The following is a 25,203-nucleotide window of genomic DNA, read 5'->3' as shown; positions in this document are numbered from 1 at the left end:
GTCACCCCATCCATTTTCTGCACGAGTCTGCCCGTGTGTAAATAATGTTGTAGTCCGAGTTGTAAATGTGTGTACGTAAAAGAACTTGATGAAGTACATTACGTAATGGGCAAATCTTTTTCATTTTTAAGTTTCTCGAAAAGCCATCATGTCAATAAGGATCTCAGGACTGACAAAGAGCACCAAAAGGCAGAAGAGGATGCTCTCAATTGCCTACAAAATTGGACTGGTATTCAAGAGAATTTAATGCCTATTAAGGCTTCATTTTTAGAATAATGAATTAAATGCCTTTTAAGGCTTTAAGGATCTGTGGGGATCTTGGATATAAAACCTTTTTTCTGAAGGGGTAAAATCTTTATATCCAAAGCCCTACAAGTAATCATGCCATTGTCAGTCTGTATTCTAAACCCGGACTCAATAGTACTGTACGTTACCATGGCAAGGTGGAAGAGCCCGCCGACCGGACCCAGCCTGCAGGCCTCGGCCACAAGCTTCTCTGCTCCCTCCAGCGTGCTGACATCACATGTCGACACCAACACCTCCACATGGCGCCCTCGCCATTCGCTCACACGCTTAGCCTGGTAACCTAAAAACGCATCGGAATGGAAAAGCACTCTTTTTCCAACCAGTTTTTGGTTTGTCTTACCGTTCCTGATCCCCGATCTGGAAGTAAGCACCAGTTTGCGGGCTCCTTTCTCAGTCAGCCATTGAGCCAGCTCCAGGCCGAAGCCCCCAAGGCCACCCGTGATGATGTAGGAGTGGGAGGGCGAGCAGTACGTGCGGCGGAGTGCCGGGATCCTTAAAGGCGATTCAGTAGGGACTGTCTGTTCATCACAGACCTGTTGTGTGCAGCCAGTCAATGATAAACCATTAGAACAAGGTTCAGGGTGCCATTTAGATTTATTTATTTATTTATGAGAACCACATCACATATTTTAAGCCAAAATTCAACCAAACTGCCAAATCCACTTTCTAATTCTTTTGCTCATTTTAGTTCACAGTGTGATGTTTTAATGAATTTAATAAAATCCATGAGATAATAATAATAATAATGCTAGAGACTGTGTCCCATCTTACCAAATATAACGCTTAAGATTTGTCTCCGTCCCGCAATAACTTAAAATCATCTCATTTTGACCGTCAATTTTGTCGTAAATATTGACCAGGTGTGAGTTCTTTTGTAAAAGTGTCACAAAATACTGCAAACAAGAAGGATGATGATGCATTTGCCTTCGGCTATGTAACATGGTCACCTTTGTAAGCTTGGGAACTGAGTGGTCATTATTCGATCTCCTTTCCATTTAATGGTTGCACATTTTTGACATCTTTGGAATCTACAAACATTCCTTTTAAATAGGTACTCAAAGTGTGTCGTTTACAATACGTCATTTTTTCATTACCTGCGCAAACTCCACTTGAAAAAATATCCAGGAAATGGTAGAAGGTAGATGCACAGTCACATGAATGTTTTTATGCATCTCATTGGTTATGAGACACAAGAAAATCTTAATGACATCTTAACAGCATTTAAAAGGGAGAAAAGAGCTAAAGGACTCCTGTGGTAAAAAACAAGATGTTCCACGCCCAGGCTAAATGCATTAAAATAGTAGATTTTTATCTCCAAACTAGATGTACTCATGAGCAATACCTGGCACAGAGCGCGCTTGGGGAGCGAGAGACAGAGGAGTGTGCAGAGATCTGCCCACACAATTTAAGTGCTCTGGGTGCTTGGCTGGTGTTTACAGTGTGTTCTATGGCTTTTCATCTTATAGAGTCTCAACAGTGAACATGCATTGTTTAATAAGCTTCCATATACTGGATTCCATAGAGAATTACTGCCAAAACTGGGTCTGTTTGTTTAACACCGTGACTGTAAACCGTAGTTGGAACTTTGCTTTGTATATTCTGGACTGAACCTAGAGTTCAAAGCGTTGCTTAGACTTCGCTTGTACTTAAAATGAAACGATTTGGAGAATATTAACAAGGCTGTTCAAGAATCTCCAAGCCAGATGTACTCATTAAAAAAACCATATCTGGCTTGCGAGCCACTCCTTCTCAACACCTGCTTCAGATTGAATATTTTGGGGGGACAGAAGGCCTTGTTTGACAATCTCAAGTATGGCTGACCTGTAGAAGGACTTTGCCGATATGTTTCCCCTGCGCCATGTATCGGAATGCGTCTTCCACTTGGACCCTGGGGAACTTTGTGGTCTTGAGGGGCTGCACGACCCCAGCCGCAATGCCTTCTCGAAGCAGCTGAGACACTTCCTCCCACTCGCGGTTGCCTTCCTCGAAGAGAGCATCCAGCAGGATGCCGTGGAACGCCACATTCTTCAAGAACACGGCCATGCCTGGAGACAGGAACGTTTCCTTTGACTTTTTGGAACCAAACCTTTTGTATTTGGTGTCATTTTAATTATTCAGTAAATTAAGCAATATATATCAAAAATGTACATGGTGTTTTAGAAATCGTTGTATCCTTTGCAATGTAAATACCACAGGAGGTACATGATTAAAGAAAATGAAAATAAAAGGTATTAATGTTAAAGGTCCGAAGATTTATTTTTCCAAATCTGAATGAGAAAGTCAAAAGCATGTGGATTAGATGAATGAATTAGCAATTGTTCAATATGTGCACCGCCTTAAGCATGACATACGCCAAATATGTGATTTAGCCCCTGCACTGCACGCAGAAGCATATCTCTAGACGATTATTGCCTTTTTTCTTTTTTACATAAAAAATAACTGCTCTTGAGTTAGTACCTTTAAATACATATATTTATTATAATAGTCATGAATATTCAAAGGATATAACAATTTTTCTGTATAATTGACCCCAAAAAAGTTATAAAATGTATGAAAACACTGTCATGACTTAATTATTTGATAGAGTTTAATGAAATTATTAGGATACATTACATAATCAACATAATTAATCACTACTGATAATGGTATATGAAATGATGAATAAAAGTAATAAATAGCAACTAAAACGGATTGACCTTGCATTTAGTTAGATACCATCATCAAGTCTTATAAAGTAGTTACAAATTAATATATTATTTAGCAATAATGTTTTATTACATTAAACAGGTAATTACATTTAACAAAAAAGTAACATTTCTATTTAGTTAGTTATGATCAGTTATTAGAAGAATATTTGCACATTATTAGTATATTATTAACTACTAACAGGATGCAACAATACATGAAAGTTAATTATATATATTTAATTTTACTTGCAAGATTAAAGTATTCGAAAATATAAATAACTTTTTAATATTACTTATCACAGATAGGATTTTTTAAATTATATAAATGTATTCTTCAATTGTTAAATACTACTATTTAGTTTTGATGATTTTTATAAAATATATATTTGTAATAAAATAGATACTAATTCTACTAGCAATAAAACTTATCCAAAAGTAAATAGAATAATAAATAGAAAACCATTCATTTTGATGTAGTATTCTCTATTTCTAAATCAAGTCAAGTCACATTTATTTGTATAGCCCTTAATCACAAGATGCCTCAAAGGACTGCACAGGATTACGATTACACTATCGCCTGATCTTAAACCAGCATTTCCATGTATTCATCTGGAGTCTCACTGACCGAGAGGAGAGTTATTGGACAAGTCGTATTTCCCTATCTCCAAGAATCGTCCGTGTCGTGCGAGGCAGCGAATGCTAGCTTGTAGCTTCTCCTCAGCGAGTGAGTTCAGCACCACGTTCACCCCTGAAAAAATGTGAACATGGGGGGGAAGAAAATAATAGCAAGAGTAGCTTGTTTTGCACCGACAAATAGAATTATTATGAAATACGGTTGACACAAACCTTTCCCCTGAGTGTGTAGAAGGACGTGCTGCTCAAAGGACGCATCTCGGGAATTTGCAAAGGAGTCTGCCGAAAGCTGAGGGAATCTTTCCTGCAGGTAGGCACGCTTCTCTGCAGAGCCTAAAAAACAAAGCTGACAGTTATCTTATTTTAAAGTGACAATTTTTAGAAGCAAATGTGTGTCTTCATGCCACATCCCATAGGAAAGCTTAAACTATTTCAAAATGTACTCATCACAAACCATGACGACCAGTCTGAAACAAGACACCCGAAAACTATTCATCATAGCTCACCAATACTGTCCCCCTGACGATTCTCCTCAATTATGGTCTTGTTACACTAGCAGCAGTCTAGTGTATCAAACAGTGTAAAATACTCCAAAAACACGATTATGCCGACAGATTAGAAAAAAAATCTGCCTAAAAGCATTCCTGCATAGTTTGACGATGCTCATCTGCTTCGCCCTATAATTTATTTTTAAATGTAAACACACCCGAGGGATAATTTCCAACATGGCAGTTAGCCTCTGAGCTTTTGATTAGTAGCACTCTCTACCAATGGCAGCCTTTTTTTTCACGGGCCACAGCCCGCATTAGCCTGTATGGGTTTGTATTTAAAAACTGACACGTATAAATTTAGCTCTCTTTATCATCAGCCAGTAGTGACCAATTCAAATGGGAATTGACACATTGGTCGGCCAATGAAATTCCCAATATCAACAGGGTGTATTCAAATCAGAGCCAAAAATAAACATGCGTAATGCAACTTGGGATCAGTTTTAATGCGCAATTATAACGCGCGAGTGTGCACAATCAGCGATTGACTTCTGGAAAGAGAAGTCAAACGTTAATGAGTTTTGAGACGTTTTGAGAAGTCAAAAGTAAGGCAGGGTCTATATACAGCAGCGTCCATACTCCAATAAGAAACCTACCAACTGTTGTAAAAACTTTGCAGTTCTTGCTGAGGGCAATGGCGATGGCAGCCTGCCCGACACCTCCGGATCCCGAATGGATCAGGATGCTCTCTCCAGGGCGCAGCCTGCCGCGAACCACCAGGGAGTAGTAGGCTGTGGTATACACCACTGGCACTGAAGCCGCCTGCTCCAGAGTCCTGCAGGTAAAAACAGTCTGAATTTAAAACTCACTAGAAAAAGAGTACAACTTTGCACAATATTCATTAGTGATAGGAGAGTCTTGATACCAGTTATCAGCACACAGGTACTGAAACTAGTGTCAGCCACACTTTTGTGGTCATTTACAAACTCAAAGTATAAAAAATAAAACCACAATTGTGAAATTTAAAATTATATAGCATTGTTTTAGAGGCAAAATTCCATGCATTAAAAGTGATGATACCATTGGATACTATTGCTATGCCGTGGCACTAAAAAGTCAAGTACTTGTAGCAGTCTTGGGGAATGCATTTAAGTTATTTTATCACTGTAAATTAATTAGTCATAAAGCCCGGAATTACCCCAAAATTGTGGACATGGTTGCAAAAAATGTAAAAAAAAATCTGCAGTACTAAAAAGTCCGACAAAACAACTAAAAACCAAGTCAAATACGTTAACAAATAGTTAAACTTTACAAAAAATACTTCAATAAAAAGCGGTACTGTTGAATGAATTAAAAGTACAAAAAAAGCACCCAAAAATACTGGGAAGTACTATAAAAATATTTAAAAGTGCTTAAAATTCCTAAAAAAAACATGAAAGGAATTAAGTAATAAAAGAAATAACAAATACTTTTAACAAAAAAAATATTACTGTAAAATAGCTGCAAAGCAACAGTACAAGTACACAAAGTAATGTAGTACTAAGGGGTAGTATACAAGTACTAAAAATTGCAAATAAACTAACACAAATGAGTACTGTAATACTACTGGAAATGACTAGTATCCATATTACTGAAAAACAGTAGTAAAGCACTGCAAAATAATAGAAAATACTTCTGAAAGGAAATAAAAAAATCAATGAATGTAAAGCACTAAAAAGTATGGACTACTGAAAAGTCATCAAGATACAATTCGACAATTATCAGTCTCTGTTGCAGAAACACAAACATAAAATGTGACACAAACCAGCTGGAGGGGACATCCCAGAGAAATCTTTTATCGGCGTCCACGGACGTGGCCAATCCCTTAGCAGGCAAAAGTCCCATCACGCGCCGACCCTCGGGATCGCGACCGGAAAACTCCATTCCCAGCATGCACTGCTGCAAGGCCAGGTCCCCTACATGGCACACAGTCAACTCTGTGTTCATATTACTTAAATCTGGGGGCATTGATTCTGACTTCGTAACAAAGACTTACCTGGGATGGCATCCGGCGGCAGCTTTCCCGTGGCGAGCATAATGTCTCGGAAGTTAAGCGAGCTGTAATAAACGCGACACAGCCGCACGTTAGGCTGACCGGGTACAAAATGGCGGAGCGGCGAAGCGATCCAGCTCAACGAAGAAAGGTCTCCCCGGGTCAATACGTTGACATAGGCGTGCTCTGTCAACTCCTCGTTTTGATCTACAAAAATGAAAAATAGTTTAGGAACTACTATAAACCCTGGACGACAAAACGCACCTGTTCAAGAGCCGCGTGAGCAAATTTAAGAAAGAAAACTTTGTTTTCATACGAGCTGCACCAGATTTAAGGCCACAGGCTTAAACAGCCACAAAAATGAACGTCCATTTTTTACGTAAAAAATAAAATTAAAATTAAAACAGCCGGGAGATGTCTAGTAAACAAAAGTAACACATTGTGCCGCGATTAAGATATCTCAATCAACTAGTACAGCAGTCAATATTAAATACATTTGCAACAACATTTACAAAGGAGTGTGACAAAATTCATCATACATAAATGCTTGGAATATTTCTAAAAGGTAGTGTCCGCTGATTGAATATTTCAGAGTGCAGGTGACTATCAGGTATGTTTTTCCTATTGGGCCATAAACTTTGACGTCTACTTAGGCTGGGATCAGTCCGATAACAGTCAGCCTTATAATAATGGTGTACCCCTCTTTCGTTAGTAACTAGCGTTGGCATGCAGAATGAGTTTGTTTTTTTAAGTAGTAGTAGTAGTAACACTTTGTGTCCTCTGTTGCTTTGTCATGTACTCAAAAGATGAGATGTCTAAAGATCAGTCGCGTGGCTCTGCGTGAGTACAGGCTGTTGATTCTGAATTTTAGTCGATACAGCACATGGATGTGTTGCAATGAGTCTTTTTTTTGATTGGTCGTGTCAGGGACACATTTCCCCTTGACTTTCTATTTTAGGAAATGTATATGAATGACGGCAGCGCAGTGGTTAGCACGTGTGCGCCACAGTTCTGGTGTCATGAGATCAAACCTCCTGTGTGGAGTTTGCATGTTCCCCCCGTGCTTGCGTGGGATTCCTCAGTCCATTCCTCCCACATTCCAAAAACATGCATGTCAGGTTAATTGGCCGGTCCAAATTGTCCTGAGGTGTGAATGAGTGAGTAAGTTGTCTGTCTCTGTGTGCCCAGTTCAGGGTGTCCCCTGCTCACTGCCCGAAGATAGCTGGGATGGGCTCCAGCACCCCCGCGACCCTACTGAGGATAAGCGGTGCAGATAATGGATGGATGGATATGAATGACCTCATTTTTATGGATGTTCAAGCCTGCTGCTTAAAATCCAATGTGGCACCTACAAAAACAAAGTTGGGTGCAGGTACAAGAAAATAAGACTTAGGAGGAACTGCCTCGAGAAAAGCCTGATCCCATCTGCCATTATCCCTTTAAACAGGCCCTGCTGACCCATCCGATCAAGCTGCCCTCATATGTTTGTCATTCTGCTGTTTTTGTAATCGTATGCCTGTACCGTCGGTGGGAGTGAATTCACCTAAATGGACCAATAAATTATATCTAAAATCTCAAGTTTTTTCCTTAAGTTTGTACAAGCAGCTTTCATTTTGGTGCGCTCTGAAGTCCGGAATTTACGATAGTTTAAAGTCAGAACTGCATATTCCACAAGCCGACCTAAGAAATAAATCAAATCAGTAATCATCTCATACCAAGACTTATAAGTCGGTGTCGAAAGACGCCCCAGCGCCCGTCTCGGAACACGTTCATGACGAGGTCGTTTTTGAGCACCGGCTGCATGCTTGGCTGGTCAAACCGGATGGAAGCTGCTTCCGGTGAGCCGTTCAGGTTGGACACGAAGGCACACCTGGGACACACCAACAATTTATAAATCAACACCTTTATCCAAAGTCCGGTTATTGTGATGCAAAATAAAATCACATTTTTGTATAGCCCTTAATCATAAAAAGTCTCAAAAGGCTGCACAGACTACCATTACAACATCCCCTATTCTGAAACACACAGGAGGGCAAGGAAATCCCAAAAAATCTCAGCACTAGGACAATTAAATAATAAAACCTTAATCATTTTCTAAAATATTTCCATCAAATCATGCAACTTCTTTACCGTAAGCGCAAGCCTCCTGGTTCTTGCCGCAGACAGTTGACCATTCCCACAACGCCGCAGTGAGCCTTAGAAGCAGTCAACCACACTGGACGATCGGAGGGCTCTGCAAGCGTGGCCTGTTCAAAAAGTATTTGTGACTTTCAATTAAGAGATTCTGGCAGTGAGAATAATGCAAGATAAAATGAGATCACTGAGGACATTAAATTATATTTATTTTGGTTCATTTTAAAAACATTTTTATATTTTTTTTTATTTAAAAACAATGACCAACCTTTCCTGAATAATAAACAAATGGTACAAAAAATAGGGAGGTCTGTATCTCTGTGTGTAGTCATATATTTTAGAATAGCCCTTAATCATAAACTAGTCTTAAAATAGTAAAGATGTCTATACTAATTAAACAAAAAGTTTAATTATACAAAATGTCTATATTTGTTTTTCATTTACTCTATATCCTTCCATTTAAATCAGTTTTATTTATTTTAATCTAAAATGATGAGTTCTTTGAATTTTACAATATCATAATTTATTAATATTATCCTAATTTTTTTAAACTATTTTTTCAGCATTTTAAAATTACTTTAATATATTTTTATATGTATTTTTATGTTATAATAGCATTATAATATATTATTTTTATTATCCTAATGAAAACATGTATTCATATTTAAGGATTTATCCATTTTGCTTTTCGGGCAATCTGAAATTATTCTTAAATTCTTGAATGTATTGTTTTATTTTTGTAAAAGTATTATCATTTATTATTATTATTACCTTTATGTTGCTTGGGTGTATTTTGCCTAAAAAAAGAACACGAAAACAAAGCCTAAAGATATTTTCTATCACCATACAAATGCAAATAAAGCCAAAAGTTTCCTAGAAAAATAAAACGGAACCGTTAATTTTTAAAAATGTATTTCAATGCATTTTCATTTATTTGAAAAAAAAAAGGCACAATGACATTTTCTACCACTATACAAATTATGTCTGATTTAAAATAATCTTTATTGTTATATCTTTTATATTTTATAACAGGATAATATAAATAATAAATGGTTATGCTACCAAAAAATTGTTTGCGCTGCTTATGGGGTATTTGGCTCGTAGATATTTTTTTTTTAAAATAAAACACACACATACATTTTACAGGGTTAATGTGACTGTAATGCAGAGATGCCCCATTCTCCTAAAGACTTGATCATTGATTACCAGTGTCAAACAGTAATTGAAGCCTCATCTTTTAAACACACAAAATAAAAGGATGAATTGAATATTTGAAAAACCCAGGCATGACCTGCTTAACACACCTTGAGCGTCTCCACCCATTTGTAGTCTGTGTCGTCGACAGGGAGGACGACCGGTTGTTTTTCAGGAGCCAGAGATCGACAGAGAAAGAGCACTGATCCGTAAAAGGACTTCTTGACGGCCACCAGGCTGAGGGAGGCCTCAGAAAACACTTGTTCCCATTCATCCTGGAGATAACACGTTATTGTCAAGACACTGGGGCTGCAACGTTGTCGACAAAAAAACAATAACAGAAATGGAGTTTAATAGAATCCTCGACTATTGCTGCAGAGTGAGAAATTTTACAAGATTACAGACGCTCGGGTAACTCTTGAAGCTCATCTCCCAAAAGTAAGTTAAACTTCACTTTATTTATCTTTATAGAGCACATTATTTTATAAAATGTTTATTATTTAGTACAAAACGATACAGGTTACTTATACAAGCCTTAAAACATACTTCTATAAACCTGAAACATACAATCCATACAAAACATGGCACTGAAGCAACTTACGAACAAATTCAACTTAACGAACCATTGTCCGAAACTCTCGTTCATAAGTAGGGCAGCGTCTGTACTATCTCTGCTAAGAGTTGCTCACGCACAATACAAATATGACGTTGTCAACATAAGTGCGAGTACCAAAACCTCTGAAGTTAGTCAGCATTTTATCCCTGACACGACCAATCAAAAAGACTACTTGCGACATTTGCAAAATAGACCTTGTGTATCATGGTACTATCCCTGTAATGCAGGAACATTTAAAAAGAAAGCACGTCGGACAGTAAGATTTAAGTAACATTAAGGCCAATACGGTTTGATTACATTCATTTTACATTTTATATGCGTATATTTGGCGACAAAAGAAAGCCTGAGCGTTTTGCCAGACTCGGTCTGACAAAAGTATTGGAAATTAAGTGCATACTGTCTGAAGAACAAACATCAGTTGTTAAAACGTTAAAAACAACAAGTCATGTTTATTTGCGATGCCCTTAATCACAAGAAGTCTCAAAGGGCATCCAAATTTTGCCAATTCGAGCTTCTATAGTGTATAGTGACTAGAACTTCTAGTTGTTGGTTTTCGCTCTAGTCAACACATGGAAGTACATTCTTGAAGATTCTCTTTTCTGACCTGAGTAAGAAATCCTTGAGTGTTGTTTCCGTTGATGGCAGAGAGAAAACTGACCGCTTCGCCGAGGGTCTCCCCCTTCAGCAACGTGTGGAGTATAACAAATCCCCCTTTCTTGGCCCCTGAAGCTAAATGCGTCACCAGCAGACGTGGATCAACTCTCGGCGGGCCCCAGGCGTGATTGCACAGCACCAAGTCAGCCCCTCCAACAGATCCGCCAGGTGCCGGTACCGACGTGGGGTCCCACTCAGCTGTGGTGACCGCCAGCTCCTCCAGGAGACTTTGGTGGGCTACCAGAAGATCCTTGCTGGTTGCTGTGGCTACGTAGTCTACACGCAGCATGGGTTGGATGTTGAGGAGAGACAGCACACAGGAGAAGAGCCTACCGTCGCTGGAAAATGCCTGGAAAGAGATACAAAGGGACTTTTTTTCCCCCCAGTTGACTACAATAGCATACCAGATGAAATGTTCCAATTTCATATAAATGGTGACACAAATTTGATATCTGCAAAAAATATGCTATGGTTAAATAAAAACTTTAGTATGCGTTAAAGTACGACAGATTATTGGCACCAATATTTGGGAGTTTGACAGACACGGTAATGGCACTTATTTATTTGACGGGCCGATAATTTAGGCTAAGATGCAGCCAAGCCCCTCTACACCTCTCGTCCCTCCCTCTTTCTGACCCTACCCAGGTGTAGAAAAACATGTTCATTTGCTCATTCATTACCATTAATTTTTTTAGAAATTAGTGGCATTGAACCATTCACTGCCTTTAAATGCTTAATGCATTGGCAGGGTATGAGTCAAGATCCCAACCCATTTATTCAATTTCTTACCTCCAAGACTTTGATCTTGCCAGGGACTCCGTTTTCCATAGCTGTGTCTACACAGTCCCTGAGGGCGGGGCCATCCAGGAGACCCCGCACTAGACAGTCTTGCAACAGGCACTCTCGTTCTTTTTCCACGGTTTGTTCCAGCTCTGACCTGAGGTTCCCGTTCAGTTCCAGCTCACACAGACTGGCCACCAGTCGGATCAAGCCAGGCTCGGAGATTTCGGAGCTGGGGAGGGAGCTTGCAGATGCTCCTTGCAGGCCTGGCATGCAGAGCTTCATACCGTGGGCGGTCAATTTTTGCTGCAGTTTGAGAAGTAGTCCTAGATGGAAACCATGAGATGCTTTTATTTCGTTGTTGAATTTTGTACAATGTTAACTAAATGCAGCAATATCTCTTTATACAGTCTTAATTTGTTCCAGGATTGTGTTAGTAGCTCGAATTGCTCGTGTAATAAACCAATTTTAATTAAAAACTATTCTGTTCCTGTACTTTTGAAAGCATCCAAGTGAACCCTACATAGCTATAAAGCAGATTTTATTGATCATTTAAAACACGTTGAAATAGTAATTGAAGATAAATATAAAATACAGTAATTAATGAGAAATAAAATTATATGAAATAAATGAAATTAGTTTATTTCTAGCACTTACTCACGCTGTAAAGACGCTATGTGTGTGGTGCGGAGAAAGAGGGGTATTGCAAGGAGGAGTGATAGAACATTCATACCGGGCAACTTATATATTTTCTCTGTATTTTATATGTTTTTTTTGTTCATTTTGATCATTTCAAATTGTGTACGACATAACAATCTCGTTTTCCAGGTTCCAGCTCTAACGCAGATCATCTTGGTCACTAATAACAGATGACATTGCTTCGTAAATAGCTAATATCGTCGCGGTATTCTACATAGTCTGTCTTGTAGTGAGTAAATAGGTGCCAAGTTGGGTTTGTAAGGTTTATTGTTGCTTAATAAATGGAAATGCTAAAAGCATCGCCTTAGCAATCAACACGGGCAAATACCATCAAGCCCCGAGCAAGGCAGTCAAATTCATCAAGGCAGGAGAGAAACCCAGGGATTGTGCACAGACAACAACAGGACTCCTCCACATTGCCTCTGATTGGCAGTTACACGTCAAACTTGGGAAACAACTAAGGTTCCCCCAGCACATATCAGCAACATTGCTCCGACCGGACATGATAATCACCTCTGAGGCCTTAAAACACCTGATCATGCTGGTAGAGCGCTTTGAGGAAGCCAATGAAAGTGGTGGAGAAGTGCAGGGGCTGGGAAATTTTCTTTAAGCAGCCAATAAAGGTCTGCAGCAAAGGTTTTGCTGGACGATCATACTGTAAAGTCTTAGGATGGTTCGGTGTGACAGGGGCAGCCAAGAAAAAAGCCAATAAATCTGCTAGTGAAGCCGAGGGGCTTTTTCTGCCAGTGAAGCTGCAGAAAAAGCCCCTCGGTGGCTTTAGCTCAAAGGGGCAGATCCGTGGGCTGCTACTGGGACGCAAGTTGAGGCGTGATCAACCTCGGCGAGAGTGTTTGATGTTGTGAGACACGAAACACTCAATGAACCCAGGATACATCACTGATGATGCGTCCCAGTTGCATCCAGAAGATGTGTTCCTTTCAAGTCAAGTCAAACATTAATGCAGGGAGAAAATGGCTGATGTAGACAGGTATGAGAGACTTAATGATACCCAAGCACTTACTGTACAATTAAAAATCAAAATTACTATAACTTTAAATGAACGTGCACACCCAAAAAATTACAGCAGTTTTTTTTTGCCTGTAGTATTTTGCATGCCCAAACTGGAACTCTGATAATGACGGTGGGCGATCCCTAGTGGTAGCCTCTGGGACTGCTTTTAGCTTGGATTTACCATCACACATAGGGTAAGATTTGTTTTCCAAATAAAGCTTGTATATCAAAATTATTGTGTTTAGTAGTGCTTGTATAAAGAGATATAACTGTATATAACTGGGATTAAACATGACATGAATGCATCACTTCACATACCTTTGCAAAGCTTGAGCTGCTCGACAAACTTCCCCTCGTATGCAAGGCACTCCGTCTCCACATAGGGAACGAAAAGGAACCTCTCTAAAGTGGGCGGGTTGTGCTGCTGCTGCCGGCGAGGCGCCACCGTGGCGTGGAGGCCGCTGATCTGAACTCCTCCGGCGGTGATTTTATCAAGGCAATGGTCGACGTGGACGGTCGCAGCTATGGGAATATTTTTGATACAAAAGTTTGATTGAGGTCTTGTCTTGATTTTTTTTCAGAGAGAGTGGGGTGCGTTGTTTAAGGCAGAATAAAAAAGTAAAGATTAAAACATTTTCTCTATTGAGTATGTGTTAACAATGCCTAACTGAGTTCCCACCGCGCCTATCTCCTTTAAACATAGCTGTTTGGGGCAGAACACATAGGTAGGAGGAAGGGAGGATAGGAGGGAGTTCTATAGAGATGTCATGCTCGCCTTCTCTTTCCACTCTATTGTCTTTCGATTGTTAGTGAGAAATGAAAATGGTGAAAGAAAAAAAGAGGCCTGCTTCAAATACAGACCAAGCGCCAACCCAAACCCCACAAAAGAAGAAAAAAAGAAGAGTTTATATGAGTGCTTGCACGGCCAACATGAACTAGCAGACAGAGGCTGCAATGATGAAACAAGCCAGAAGATGGCGACGACAAATGTTCCAAATACCGTAGAAGCTCCTTTAAGGATGCAATATTTTATGTGTGTTGTATAACTGTTCTCTTCAAGTCAAGCTGGGGAATTCTAATTAAATTGTTTAATGTTGATTATTAACTTAATCAGTGCCAAAAATCCATTTCAAGTTAGGCTGAGCAATTAATCAAATTGATTTAATGAGTTTTAGCTGAAATGTAAAAAGTTTCATTTGATTCAAAGCTGATTATTAATTGTTAATTCAATCAGTGTTAAAGGCATTTTACGTTCTTTTTTTTTAATGTTTATTCTTTTTTGTGGCAGAACAAAAAACATTTTTGGTGTTCTTTATTTTAAATGCAGGTAATGATAGAGGGTATTTGTGGGTCTTGGAAAATGGGTCAAAAATCTACTTTCGTACATGTCGTATAAATATAGTTGGCGATGAAGGGATTAAAACAAGTTACTTATCAGTGAATTGGGACATTCAAGCAAGCTATAAATACTTATTTTTGCATTAAATTTGAGTGTTAAGTTTGCTCTAAAATTAGTTATTCTGGTTTGAAATTTTTGCAGAGGGTGTTTTTTTTTATTGGTAAAACTCGATTTATAAATGGGTAGGGTTTTCATGTCATCAAGGTTTTTTTACTTTAATATTTTCATGGTACTATTCCTGATCCAAGATAAGTTGTATTATTTTCTCATTTCAAGTCAAATCATGTCTATTTGTATAGCCCTTATTCACAAAGAGTCTCAAAGGGCTGCACACGCCACAGATTATATTACACCATCCCCTGATCTAAAACCAACATGAGGGTAAGGAAAAACTCAAAAACCTCAACATGAAGAAAATGAAGAAACCTTGAGAAGAGACCGCACATAAGGTAATCCCCCTTCCAGGATGACCAGGCTGCAGTGGATGTTGCAATAATAAATAATACACAGATATTGTCTATATTAAATATAGGTTATTTATATGCTCTTTAATAGAAGTGTGTTTTAAGCCTAAATGTAAACAGTTTTTCTGTGTAATATTTTTTGGGTGTAAGGGATCTATGAAACATATCTTGGGGTCTTTTATTTTGTCTAAATTGGCAGCCACTTGAAGAAAATGACTCAGATATTAACCACTTGTATCAGATTCATGCACAAGCACCTATAATAATCTGGTTTCATAAAGCTATCACACGGATAAAACAAGGGGTTTAACTAGTGAGGCTACCTTGTCTTACCTAGTTTACCATCAGCATCCTCAAAGACTTTCTCCAGATGTGCAGCGGGATCAATACACACAGAACGGATCCTCGTAGGCACGCGAAGACTACGACCGGCGATCCCGCCGACAATCATCTGCAGCATTGTATCCAGAAAGACCACCCAGTTTCCTGTCCATTGTAACTTCCCCTCGTCACCTGCAGGATCACATAAGCTCAGTTTTCGGTGAATGCAATATAAGCATTCCGGCATCCATGACAGTTAACTCACCAGCGTTATTAGATTCCAAGATGCCTCGGAAGGTCTTGCCGTAATCATAGCCACGCAGACGCAGCTCTTTGTAAACGTCGTGGGACATTAGTTTCATGTTGGGCTCAGAGTTGTCTGCCGGAGTTTCCTGCTTCAACTGCTTGTGGAACGAATCAAGGGCAGCATCTTCCAGAACACTGACTTTTCCTTTAAGTGATAGTGTGTAATAATTAGAGATTTTAAACATCATCCTAGCCAAATTTAAGCACTTTTAACCGGCCTTTAAAGCAAACTTTCCAATCTCCACAACACAATTAAAACAATAAATCATAAACTTTGATATTGTTAAAAATAAATAAACGTTATTGATTAATTGAATATTATTACTGTATTTTTCCAAGTACAAGTCATATTTTTTTTCATAGTTTTGCAGGGAGTGAGACTTTATGAGAAATTATGAACACATTCTTATATCATTGAGTGTTAAAGTTTTATTACCGGGATATAATTTCACATGTTATTTTCACCCTAAACCACAAAAGGGCAATCTAGGCCTGTGTTGATCATTTCAACCTTTTCATGGTGTGGGGGGGAAAGATTTTTTAATTTATAAAAAAAAAAATTAAAAAAAATAACAGAAGACCTGAACAAAAATGACACAGAAAAGAAAATCATATTCTGCAGATTAATAGCTCCGAATAGTGAAATATGAAGCCAAAAACAGTGATCAAACAGCAAAAGAATGTGGATTTAGCAAGAAGCAGCGGTGCTGAAGACTCTAACATAAGCGACGTAGAAGCAGAAGGAGGAAGCGACTTATGGTCTACCTACCAACTCGGGGGAGTTGTTAACCGGTAAAAGTTACACAAAGGATGAAAATTTCGTTGGATTTAAGGATTTAGAGTGAAACTGATAAGTTGCTAAGAATGTTCTTTATGTTAGAGTTATCTGAATAATAACATTCCGTTGTTACTGACATTACAAGGCATGTCAATCATGTAAAGTTAGTATACAGTACACTTATTACACGCCTGCTGCTCTGTACTTTATTATTTTAAATTGCCTTTCAATTGTATGTTTTTGGCGTTGGATTAAATCAAATAAATTTTCCCCAAAACTATAACGTATACTACAGTTGCAATTTATATCCGTTTTTCCTTCTTAATTGGGCATGTTCTGGCTGGGGCGACTTATACTCTAGAGCGACATATAGTACGGAAAATTGTTATTTATCCCAGCAACAAAGTATTTAAAGTGGGTGCAAGGAAAGTCAATTCTTCTAAAGTTAAACTTATGTGTGAACTAACCTAATGGACATGTGAACTGGTCAGCTGAGCCACTATTTTTGTCCATTTGACTTGCTGGTATAAAAAAGCATCTTACTCATTACTTGCCCGATATAAACTGGTATTGTATTTGAAGCGAATGAGCAATACACAAAAGCTCCACGGACTGGCAAGCACAATCTATGTGTAGCGTTAATCAAAAGAAAGGTTTTTTGTTGTTGACTTTGATCACTAAAATAAAATAAAATGCTCAAAAAAGCACAAAGTATTTGCTAACTACAGTATATGATCTTTTTCTGTCAAACTTCTGTGTAAACTGACATGAATTCTGCTGCTTAGCCATAACAATGCCTGCACTGTTAGGCTACATCACATTTGTTTAAAAAACACAGAAAGGAGTTTATAGGTGTTGCATAAAAATTACGGTAATATGTAGCTTGCATTTTCAGTTGCTGAAAGTTAATCCCATTACAATCTACTTCCAGGAAATGCTACATAATTTTATACATGGCCCATAATTGATAGGTATTTGACGCTTCACATGACGACGGAAGACGAAATGCAATGGCAAAGCGAAGCCACCAGAGAGCAGTGCCAGCCTCATTTTAAGCAGACTTGTTTAAAATGTCACCGTGGCGAGAAACATTGCAGCAATTTCAAGTATTTACAAGCATTTCACTCAAAATTCATACACCTTTTAAACCTTGAAAACACAACATTGAAATTCAAGCGTTTAAGGATTTGAAACACCCATAAAAACCCTGAATGATTCACCATTATAGATTCACCGTTATAGATTAAAATGGAGCTGAAACATGATTGTTCGAAGACAATGAGGAAGCCAAAGGGATACAGCTTTCTCTCGCATTAGCAATGAGCAGTTTCCTACAGCGCCAGATCATGAAAGCTTGTGTTAAACCATGCGAGTGACAACAAAAGACCGTGCAAGCTGGATACACCCGGATTGGCTAAAAAGAGCGAGTAACTGCAGTTGGTCGGAGCTGGGGTAAATGGCTAATATTAGCAGCTACCGGGAGACGCCACTAAAAATGAAATCTACTAAAAGGCGGGTCACACTGAACGAAGACGTAAACTTTATTTACACGGACCAGTTAACAATAACAAGAGATCCTAGAAGCGGGCCATTTCCTGCAGCCAAGAGGCTATTGTGAGTGGCTCGAGGAAGAAACTGTGGAGAAAAAGTCAAAGATGCATGAATGACGTAACTCGGAGATTATCACATACAGGGCTCAGCTGTGGTAGGCACCACCGGGGAAAAGATAATTTCGCAAAATAGTCAATCGAGCTTCCGAAGTCTGTAAGAGATGCTTACAGTTGTTTAATTATGAATTTCCAAACCAATTAGTGTGTTGAGAATAGTACATGTTTTTTTCTGATTATTCAAATCAATAGTGATTTGTTTTCAACAAATAAAGCATGTATACACCATTAGGGGCTGCTATACAATACACAGTGGGGATTTAAAAAAAAATCGTCGGGTAGAACGCCTTAATGTTGATTTATTTTTAGCAAATTAAAAAAAGAAGGCTGTTGTGTTGTGTTGGCATCATTCTAACATGTAATTTAGTATGAAAAGGACATACCACTGACAGTCAGGTTTCCATTCTCGGAAATTTCAAACTTGTTTGTGGCAGGCATGAAACGAACTTCCAACTGGACAACACCTGTAGTTGAAAACAAAAGACGTTTACAAGACTGTCACTTAAATACCAATTCAAGTATATGTTTAGGATGGAAATAGGATCCAAAATTCACTTAACGCTACAGAATTAATTTTTTTAAAAGGTGGGAAAAGAAATCCTAAAAGATAATGGCTCCTGTATCCTTCAAAAAAATGTAGGAAGCCTCAGAAGAAAGAGTATTTTTTTTTTTTCGTATCCACATAGAGAATTTGCATTCGTCCACCATCTTTTTTTGAGATGTTATACTTATTATATGCAAGTTCCTACTACCTGTCTCGCAAAAAAAACCAACAAAAAAAACTACTATTTATCCAGGTCAAACAAGTCCATGAATGTTTTAATTAAAACAAAGAAAAATATTTGGATGAAATGTATTTTTTAGATTATAAAGTATATATTGTTACCATTTTTTCATAGTAAACAGGTGCAAAACAAGAAAAAAAAAACACAAATAACTGGCGACGAGTCTTTTAGACATTCATCAAAAATGGGAAGGTAGTAAAATGTTTGTTAAAAATAATCCGATTAGAATGTTGTATATCTAAATTTCTTAGCTGATGTTTGTATGTGGATTTCTTCCTAAGAACTTGGGGATTGTTGTAGCTAAATCTGGTTCGTGCGGCACGTATGATACATGGGGGTAAAAAAAAAATGGCTCCGTTTTGAATGCTCACCAGTCTTCGGCAAGATGGTGGCCCTGTGGATGGTGACATCATCTAATGTTACAGGAGTGGCATCCATGACGAGTCCCTGACTCTTTATTAAGGTACGCCAGGCCAGCACCAGGTAGCCCGTGGCTGGGTAAAGGACACGCCCATCGATGCAGTGTCCGATCAGGTAATAATCCGGGGAGTCTGGATCCATGTCTGTCAGTGAGTTAGAAAACCGATTGGGAAAACACGTTTCCAGGGGCAAAATTTATGGGACGTACTGATATTGTAGACCATGGCTGAGTTTGATCCAGAGCCAGAGGAAAAATCTTCTGCCTTGGGGACATCCCAGGTCTGAGAATGGTCCCAATGTAGCAAAGGTGATATCATGGGCGTGCCAACGGGGACTGGATATTTCACTCTCGAATACAGAGCATTGCTATCAACGTTGATGCTAAGGAGGACACATGTGCAGGAGATGAGGAAGAACAACAGAGAGAGCAAAGTGAGACGGATTTTCACTTACCCATTCATGTAAAGTTTGCCGATGTTGGAGAGGAAAAATTCCAAGTTATTGGGGTGACCTCTCTTCATGAGGGGAAGGGAAGTACATGTTTGTTTCAGGCTTCGTTTCACGATGGCCTAGGAGAAGATTGTTTTTCTTTTTTGTTATGAAATAATATCCAATGTGGATCTAGATTTTACTGATATCAAACATCAAAACTAACCTGCAGAAGAGCATGAGGCGCAATCTCCAGAAGCACGGCGTTGTCGGGAACCATGCAGAGGCCCTCTTGGAACAGAACTGGGCTCACCAGGTTGTTAACGTGGTAGTCGGCCGAGCTGGTGAGAGCCAGAGGACTGCCCCATTCCGACTGAGGGATGCTGGTGCTCACCCAGCGAGAGGAACGCGGCTTGGGGTTCTTGATAACCTGCACCCACGTCAATTATTGACGTTTATTGCGTTTGCTTCTGTAGAATGCTATGGACCTCAAATATCCAGAAGTTCAGTGCCATTCGCAGGGATAGGTGTCATACATGTATTTATCTGGCAGTTGACCCACGGGATCTGAGTTTAACCCAATCTGAGGTGGGGATCACAATAACAAATTGCTGTATAGCGGGGATAAATATCTATGGTGATTACCTAATGAATTCCGCACTCCTGGTTCCAGAGATAAAAACATTGAAATAACTATATAGTAAGTAATATTTATGTGGAATATATGTGTACTTTTTTAAATTAACATTATGTATAAATATACATCTATCTATTTATACATGTAAAGTAAAAATTAGACTGCATTTACCTTTGGTGTGAATTGACTTGAGCTGGTACACTGGAGTTAGAAGGTGGATGAATAGAGGGGCAGGTATGGTGGAATACAATTAAAACAGATTTTGAAACCTCCGCTTGCGAGAATAGTCATCCCTTTAGAAGATTTGCTTAAATCGCATCCTTACTTTTACTAATAGATCCTATAGTTGATTGGTTATGGCTATGCAACTTAGTTAGAGTAGCGATCCGTGAGCATTCTAACCTTTCTTGATAATTGTGAGCTGCATTTCTGCGGTTATCATGTTTTTGCTTCTCCCTTAAATAATTACTGCAAGTCTTTACAAAGCACTCAACATTCCAAACTGGATAAAACAAAGTCATTTTGTGAGATAGATATAACAGCTACTGGAATATCGTGATTTTTATGATGCTGCGACACAAACCAATGGAAAACCAGCGTTCATATGACATTGACAAATAGCCAAAGGGCATCTTGGTGATGAAAATCTACATACGCCAGCACCAAGTTTGGATTTTTATAGTTTTTGCACGTGCTAAATAATTTGGAGTTGATGTTGTATTGTGAGAAAAACCCCATAAAGAGGGGCCAAAGAAATGTCGTAGGGAGGGGACTGTCTATCCTAGGGGTTTAATGTATATGTAATTATTGCAATGGGTGTGAAACAGATAGGTGGATACCTTCTTTAGGGCACCTAAAAGGGTCGGCCCGATGGAGGCCATGTAGTACGAGTGGAAAGCCACACCAGCGCTGCGGACCTCCTTAGCAAACACTCCTTGCTCTTTGAGCTCAGCCACAAACTTCCTTACTTCCTCCTACAAAACATTAAAAAAAAAATCAGCGAAATGTAAACAATCAGAGTTGATGTTCAGCATCTACCTGAGGACCCGAGATGGTGACTGTGTCCTCAGAATTATGGCAGGCTGGAACAACACCTTTGGGACACTGAGCCATGCACTCCTTCCAGGTCAATCCTGAGACACCAAACAACAAATGAATTCTCGATGTTCTCTTGTATCTGTTTAGGTGTTCTTCTGTGGGTTCCTCTTACCGACTGCAGCCATGGCCCCAAGGGGTAGGTCGGCTTCTTTGATGCAACGTCCTCTCCAGTACGCCGCCAGGATAGCCTCTTCGTGGCTGAGAGAGCCATCTGCGTAGCCGCAAGCTAGCTCTCCCACAGAGTGGCCCACTATGCCGTCGGGCTGGAGGCCCATCTTCATGAGAAGGTCTATCTGTGCTATCTGATTTCAAGTGAAGCACCAAACACAAAACTGTTGAAACGTTCTTTCCATCAAATTAATAAATGAATCATTTAAGTTGGCATCAAAATATGTTAGCAGTAATTCGATTTTTTTCCCTATTTTAAAAGCAGATGAGTAGAAACAGTGTTTCTCAAATTTGAGTGTATAAAGGCCCTCCTGGGTTAGGCTTAAAATAAAAAATAAAAAACGTATTAGAAAAAGAAAATACCATATTCTCCAGAAAAAACTATGCAAATCAGTAATTCTCATACCGTGAGTAAAGATAGTGTGGTAATGAGATAAGCTTGAATGACTTTCCATATGTCATCTCTTCGAACGGTGGATAAGTGGTAAAATATCAGCCTGAGAATCTAAAAGTGTCGGCATAAGACGGTCAGGTCAGGACCGTAAGATTCTAAAAGTGTCGACATGTATTGATGAGGTCAATTGAGGACCTTGACTCTGCCTCTTAATTCTAGATGTGTCGGCATGTATACAACAATGCTGTAAGTTTGAATTTTGCAATCCGGAAATGGAACAAGAGCTTGCTCTGTCCACTCCACGCATCGGCCCGGTATTGCAGTACCTCCGGGAACGGTGCATTCGCACTGATCGCTGCATGGCTCTGTGGCTAGGACCTTGACTCGGCCTCTTGGCTGAGAACAATTGTCTCGGCCCCTTGACTTTGTAGCGTATTATGAATTGACCGATAATGGATAAAGAATATAGAAGAATAAACCTTACACCCCCCCCCCCCCCCCTCACCCCCACGATCTGAGTTCAAATTCCCCTGTATATAATATACTGCAAGTTGGGCCCGATTATCGAATGAAAAATCATTGCTCAAATACGGTAGCATACCCAAAAAACTGTAGTTATGCACACCTATTTATACTGTGTGCCAGAGGTGGGTAGTAACGAAGTATATTTACTCTGTTACATTTACTTGAGTAAGTTTTGTACTTCTAGGATCATTTTTAAATTCCTCTACTTTTACTTGAGTAAACTTGTGAAGAAAAAAAACGGTACTTTTACTTCTCTATATTAGGCAACATTGAAGTCGTTACTTAAAAAATTCCCTCCACGTAAGTACGCGTCTGTCTGTCTCCGCTAAGGCACATTTATTCGGACCCAGAACTACTCCAGGCTCTATTATAATTAACCAATCAAACGTAGCAGCCCCGTCACGTGACCATATTCAACTTCAGCGGGGGAAAGTTGGTTACAGGTAATACAGATCGAAAATGTCACTTAGCAATACAGAGTATGAAAACACAGAAGAAGCGTGTTCCCCTTAAAAAGGGTGCCAAACACCAGCTCCAATACGCAATGTCTCCTTTGTTCAAATGTATGGGCTAGCTTGTGGTTCTGCCTGCAAAGCCTGTTAAGTATTAGGGCTTTAAATGTGCTTCATTTATTTATTTGATTTATACTATTTTCATGTTAGAGTTTCTTAAAACACTAATTCATGCTAATTGTTTTAATCTATTTTTAAATTAAATGCATTTTTTTTGTTGATTGGATGGACTTTGATAATATGATGATCTGATTGGTTGTTTCATTAAAATCAATAACTATGACGTTGCTACAGTTATTCAGGACTGGAGTATTTTTTTTCACCAAGTACCTTTTTACTTTTACTCAATTATTTGAATGACTACTTGTACTTCTACTTGAGTAATAGTATTTTAAAGTAACAGTACTTTTACTTGAGTAACATCTTTGGCTACTCTACCCACCTCTGCTGTATACAGCTCCAATCTTATCCGTATTCTGGTGTGTCTTAAGGCGCAAATTTAAATTTCTGGCCAATTTGGGGGTTTTATGTGCGAAAATACGGTCTTCGTTTCAGTAAAAAAAGTTTATTAAATTAAATTTATACCCCTTAGTCTATTCAATTTCCTTGTCCACAAAACTCAAAGTCTGCTCATCGAAAATGGTTCACCCCACTCTGTGATACAACCCAACATGACCTCTCAATCATCTGAAAAATTAATGTAAAATTAACCATTCGCAACTATTTTTATTTTCCTTTAATTTGGGCTCCAAGGGGGACTCAAAATTGTGATTTTTTTTCTTTATGAAAAGGTGTTTTATAAATCCTTTTTTTTTTCCATCCATCCATTATCTGCACCGGTTATCCTCAGCGGGGTCACGGGGGTGCTGAAGCCCATCCTACCCATCCTCGGGCAATGGGTAGGGGACACCCTGGACTGGTTGCCAGCCAGTTGCAGGGCACACAGGGGGACAGACAATTCGCTTGCTTATTCACACCTAGGGACAGTTTGGACCGGCCAATTAACCTGACATGCATGTTTTTGGAATTCGGGAGGAAACCGGAGTGCCCAAAGGAAACCCATGCAGGCACAGGGAGAACATGCAAACTCCACACGGTGAGGCTGCGGTAGCTGGACTTGGACCCAGCTATTTTCAGGCAGTGGGCAAGGGACACCCTGAAAGGGTTGCCATGTGGGAGGAAATCGGAGTGCCCGGAGGAAACCCACGCAAGCAAAGGGAGAACATGCAAACTCCACACAGGAGGTTCAATCTCATGACCTCAGAACTGTGCCGCACACACGCTAACCACTGCTCCGCTGTGCTACCCCCTTTTTTTTATTATCATTTAAAAAACTATATATATATATTCAAAAAGTTATAGCACAGTACCAAGGTTTATTTAATCAAACGATTAAACAAAATTCTGTGCCATAGACAGGTGTATATGTCAAAAATGAATCTGAACTTTGACTTTAAGCTATGCAGCAGTCATTGTTCTTAGTTTATTTTTCTTTGCGGAGGATCCACGTACGAAGTCTGCGTTGTGCGAAAGCGGAACGAAATCCATCGCGCGTGCAGACCCTCTACAAGGAAAAATGAACTAAGTAAGAACAATGACGGCTGGATAAGTAAAAGAGAAGCTCTCCTCTTCACCTCAAATAGAAAATAAAAAAATCAAAATAAAATGTGAATATTTGGGTTTGCTCTAGGCTCGGTCCTTTATATCCAGTTAATTGGTCGGACTTTGACAGGTTCGGAATTTAGTATCAGCGAGTCGGATCGGGCTGGATATTTTAGCCCCTTCCTTACTTCTAGTCCGAGGTATTTGACTGGACGACTGGACGAATGAACCCGGGGTTCGAACCAATTAAAGACTCTCTAACCTGTATGGCGGCGAGACCGACAAAGGCGTGAACGGTGTCTTCGAAAGTGGCCTCGTCAGCTTCCATGAGAAGGCGCGAAACCACCAGTCCCGTTTCCTTGAGGGCCGAGTCGGACCGGATGATGGATTCCCGGAAGTCCGCCAGCTGCATGAGGCTTCGACCCATGCCAGCCCATTGCGTCCCCATGCCTGTGACGCCACACC

General features: G+C 39.4%; 1 protein-coding gene and 1 pseudogene across 1 annotated transcript in view; one reads left to right on the top strand and one right to left on the bottom strand.

Annotated features, from left to right (window-relative positions):
• Positions 1–25,203, bottom strand: part of fasn (fatty acid synthase) — a 56,844-nt gene that overhangs the window by 13,380 nt on the left and 18,261 nt on the right. The window contains exons 10-34 of the mRNA XM_088324360.1: positions 25,001–25,188; positions 21,650–21,839; positions 21,478–21,572; positions 21,279–21,413; positions 20,029–20,232; positions 19,827–19,942; positions 19,582–19,754; positions 19,325–19,516; positions 18,552–18,632; positions 15,683–15,868; positions 15,430–15,609; positions 13,552–13,755; positions 11,533–11,849; positions 10,694–11,092; positions 9,584–9,748; positions 8,277–8,392; positions 7,862–8,016; positions 6,150–6,353; positions 5,919–6,069; positions 4,771–4,949; positions 3,840–3,959; positions 3,619–3,741; positions 2,128–2,351; positions 647–839; positions 435–586 (exon numbers count right to left, since the gene is read on the bottom strand). Of these exons, the coding sequence (XP_088180486.1) occupies positions 435–586; positions 647–839; positions 2,128–2,351; positions 3,619–3,741; positions 3,840–3,959; positions 4,771–4,949; positions 5,919–6,069; positions 6,150–6,353; positions 7,862–8,016; positions 8,277–8,392; positions 9,584–9,748; positions 10,694–11,092; positions 11,533–11,849; positions 13,552–13,755; positions 15,430–15,609; positions 15,683–15,868; positions 18,552–18,632; positions 19,325–19,516; positions 19,582–19,754; positions 19,827–19,942; positions 20,029–20,232; positions 21,279–21,413; positions 21,478–21,572; positions 21,650–21,839; positions 25,001–25,188 (4,442 nt within the window). The remainder of the gene's footprint in view (positions 1–434; positions 587–646; positions 840–2,127; positions 2,352–3,618; positions 3,742–3,839; positions 3,960–4,770; positions 4,950–5,918; positions 6,070–6,149; positions 6,354–7,861; positions 8,017–8,276; positions 8,393–9,583; positions 9,749–10,693; positions 11,093–11,532; positions 11,850–13,551; positions 13,756–15,429; positions 15,610–15,682; positions 15,869–18,551; positions 18,633–19,324; positions 19,517–19,581; positions 19,755–19,826; positions 19,943–20,028; positions 20,233–21,278; positions 21,414–21,477; positions 21,573–21,649; positions 21,840–25,000; positions 25,189–25,203) is intronic.
• On the top strand, positions 22,301–22,447 carry LOC148347533 (U2 spliceosomal RNA; annotated as a pseudogene).

Source organism: Urocampus carinirostris, chromosome 19 (genome assembly GCF_059441175.1).
Source record: "Urocampus carinirostris isolate Australia breed hairy pipefish chromosome 19, RoL_Ucar_1.0, whole genome shotgun sequence".
In the NCBI taxonomy this organism is placed as follows: domain Eukaryota; kingdom Metazoa; phylum Chordata; class Actinopteri; order Syngnathiformes; family Syngnathidae; genus Urocampus; species Urocampus carinirostris.
This window is presented reverse-complemented; position numbering and strand designations above follow the sequence as displayed.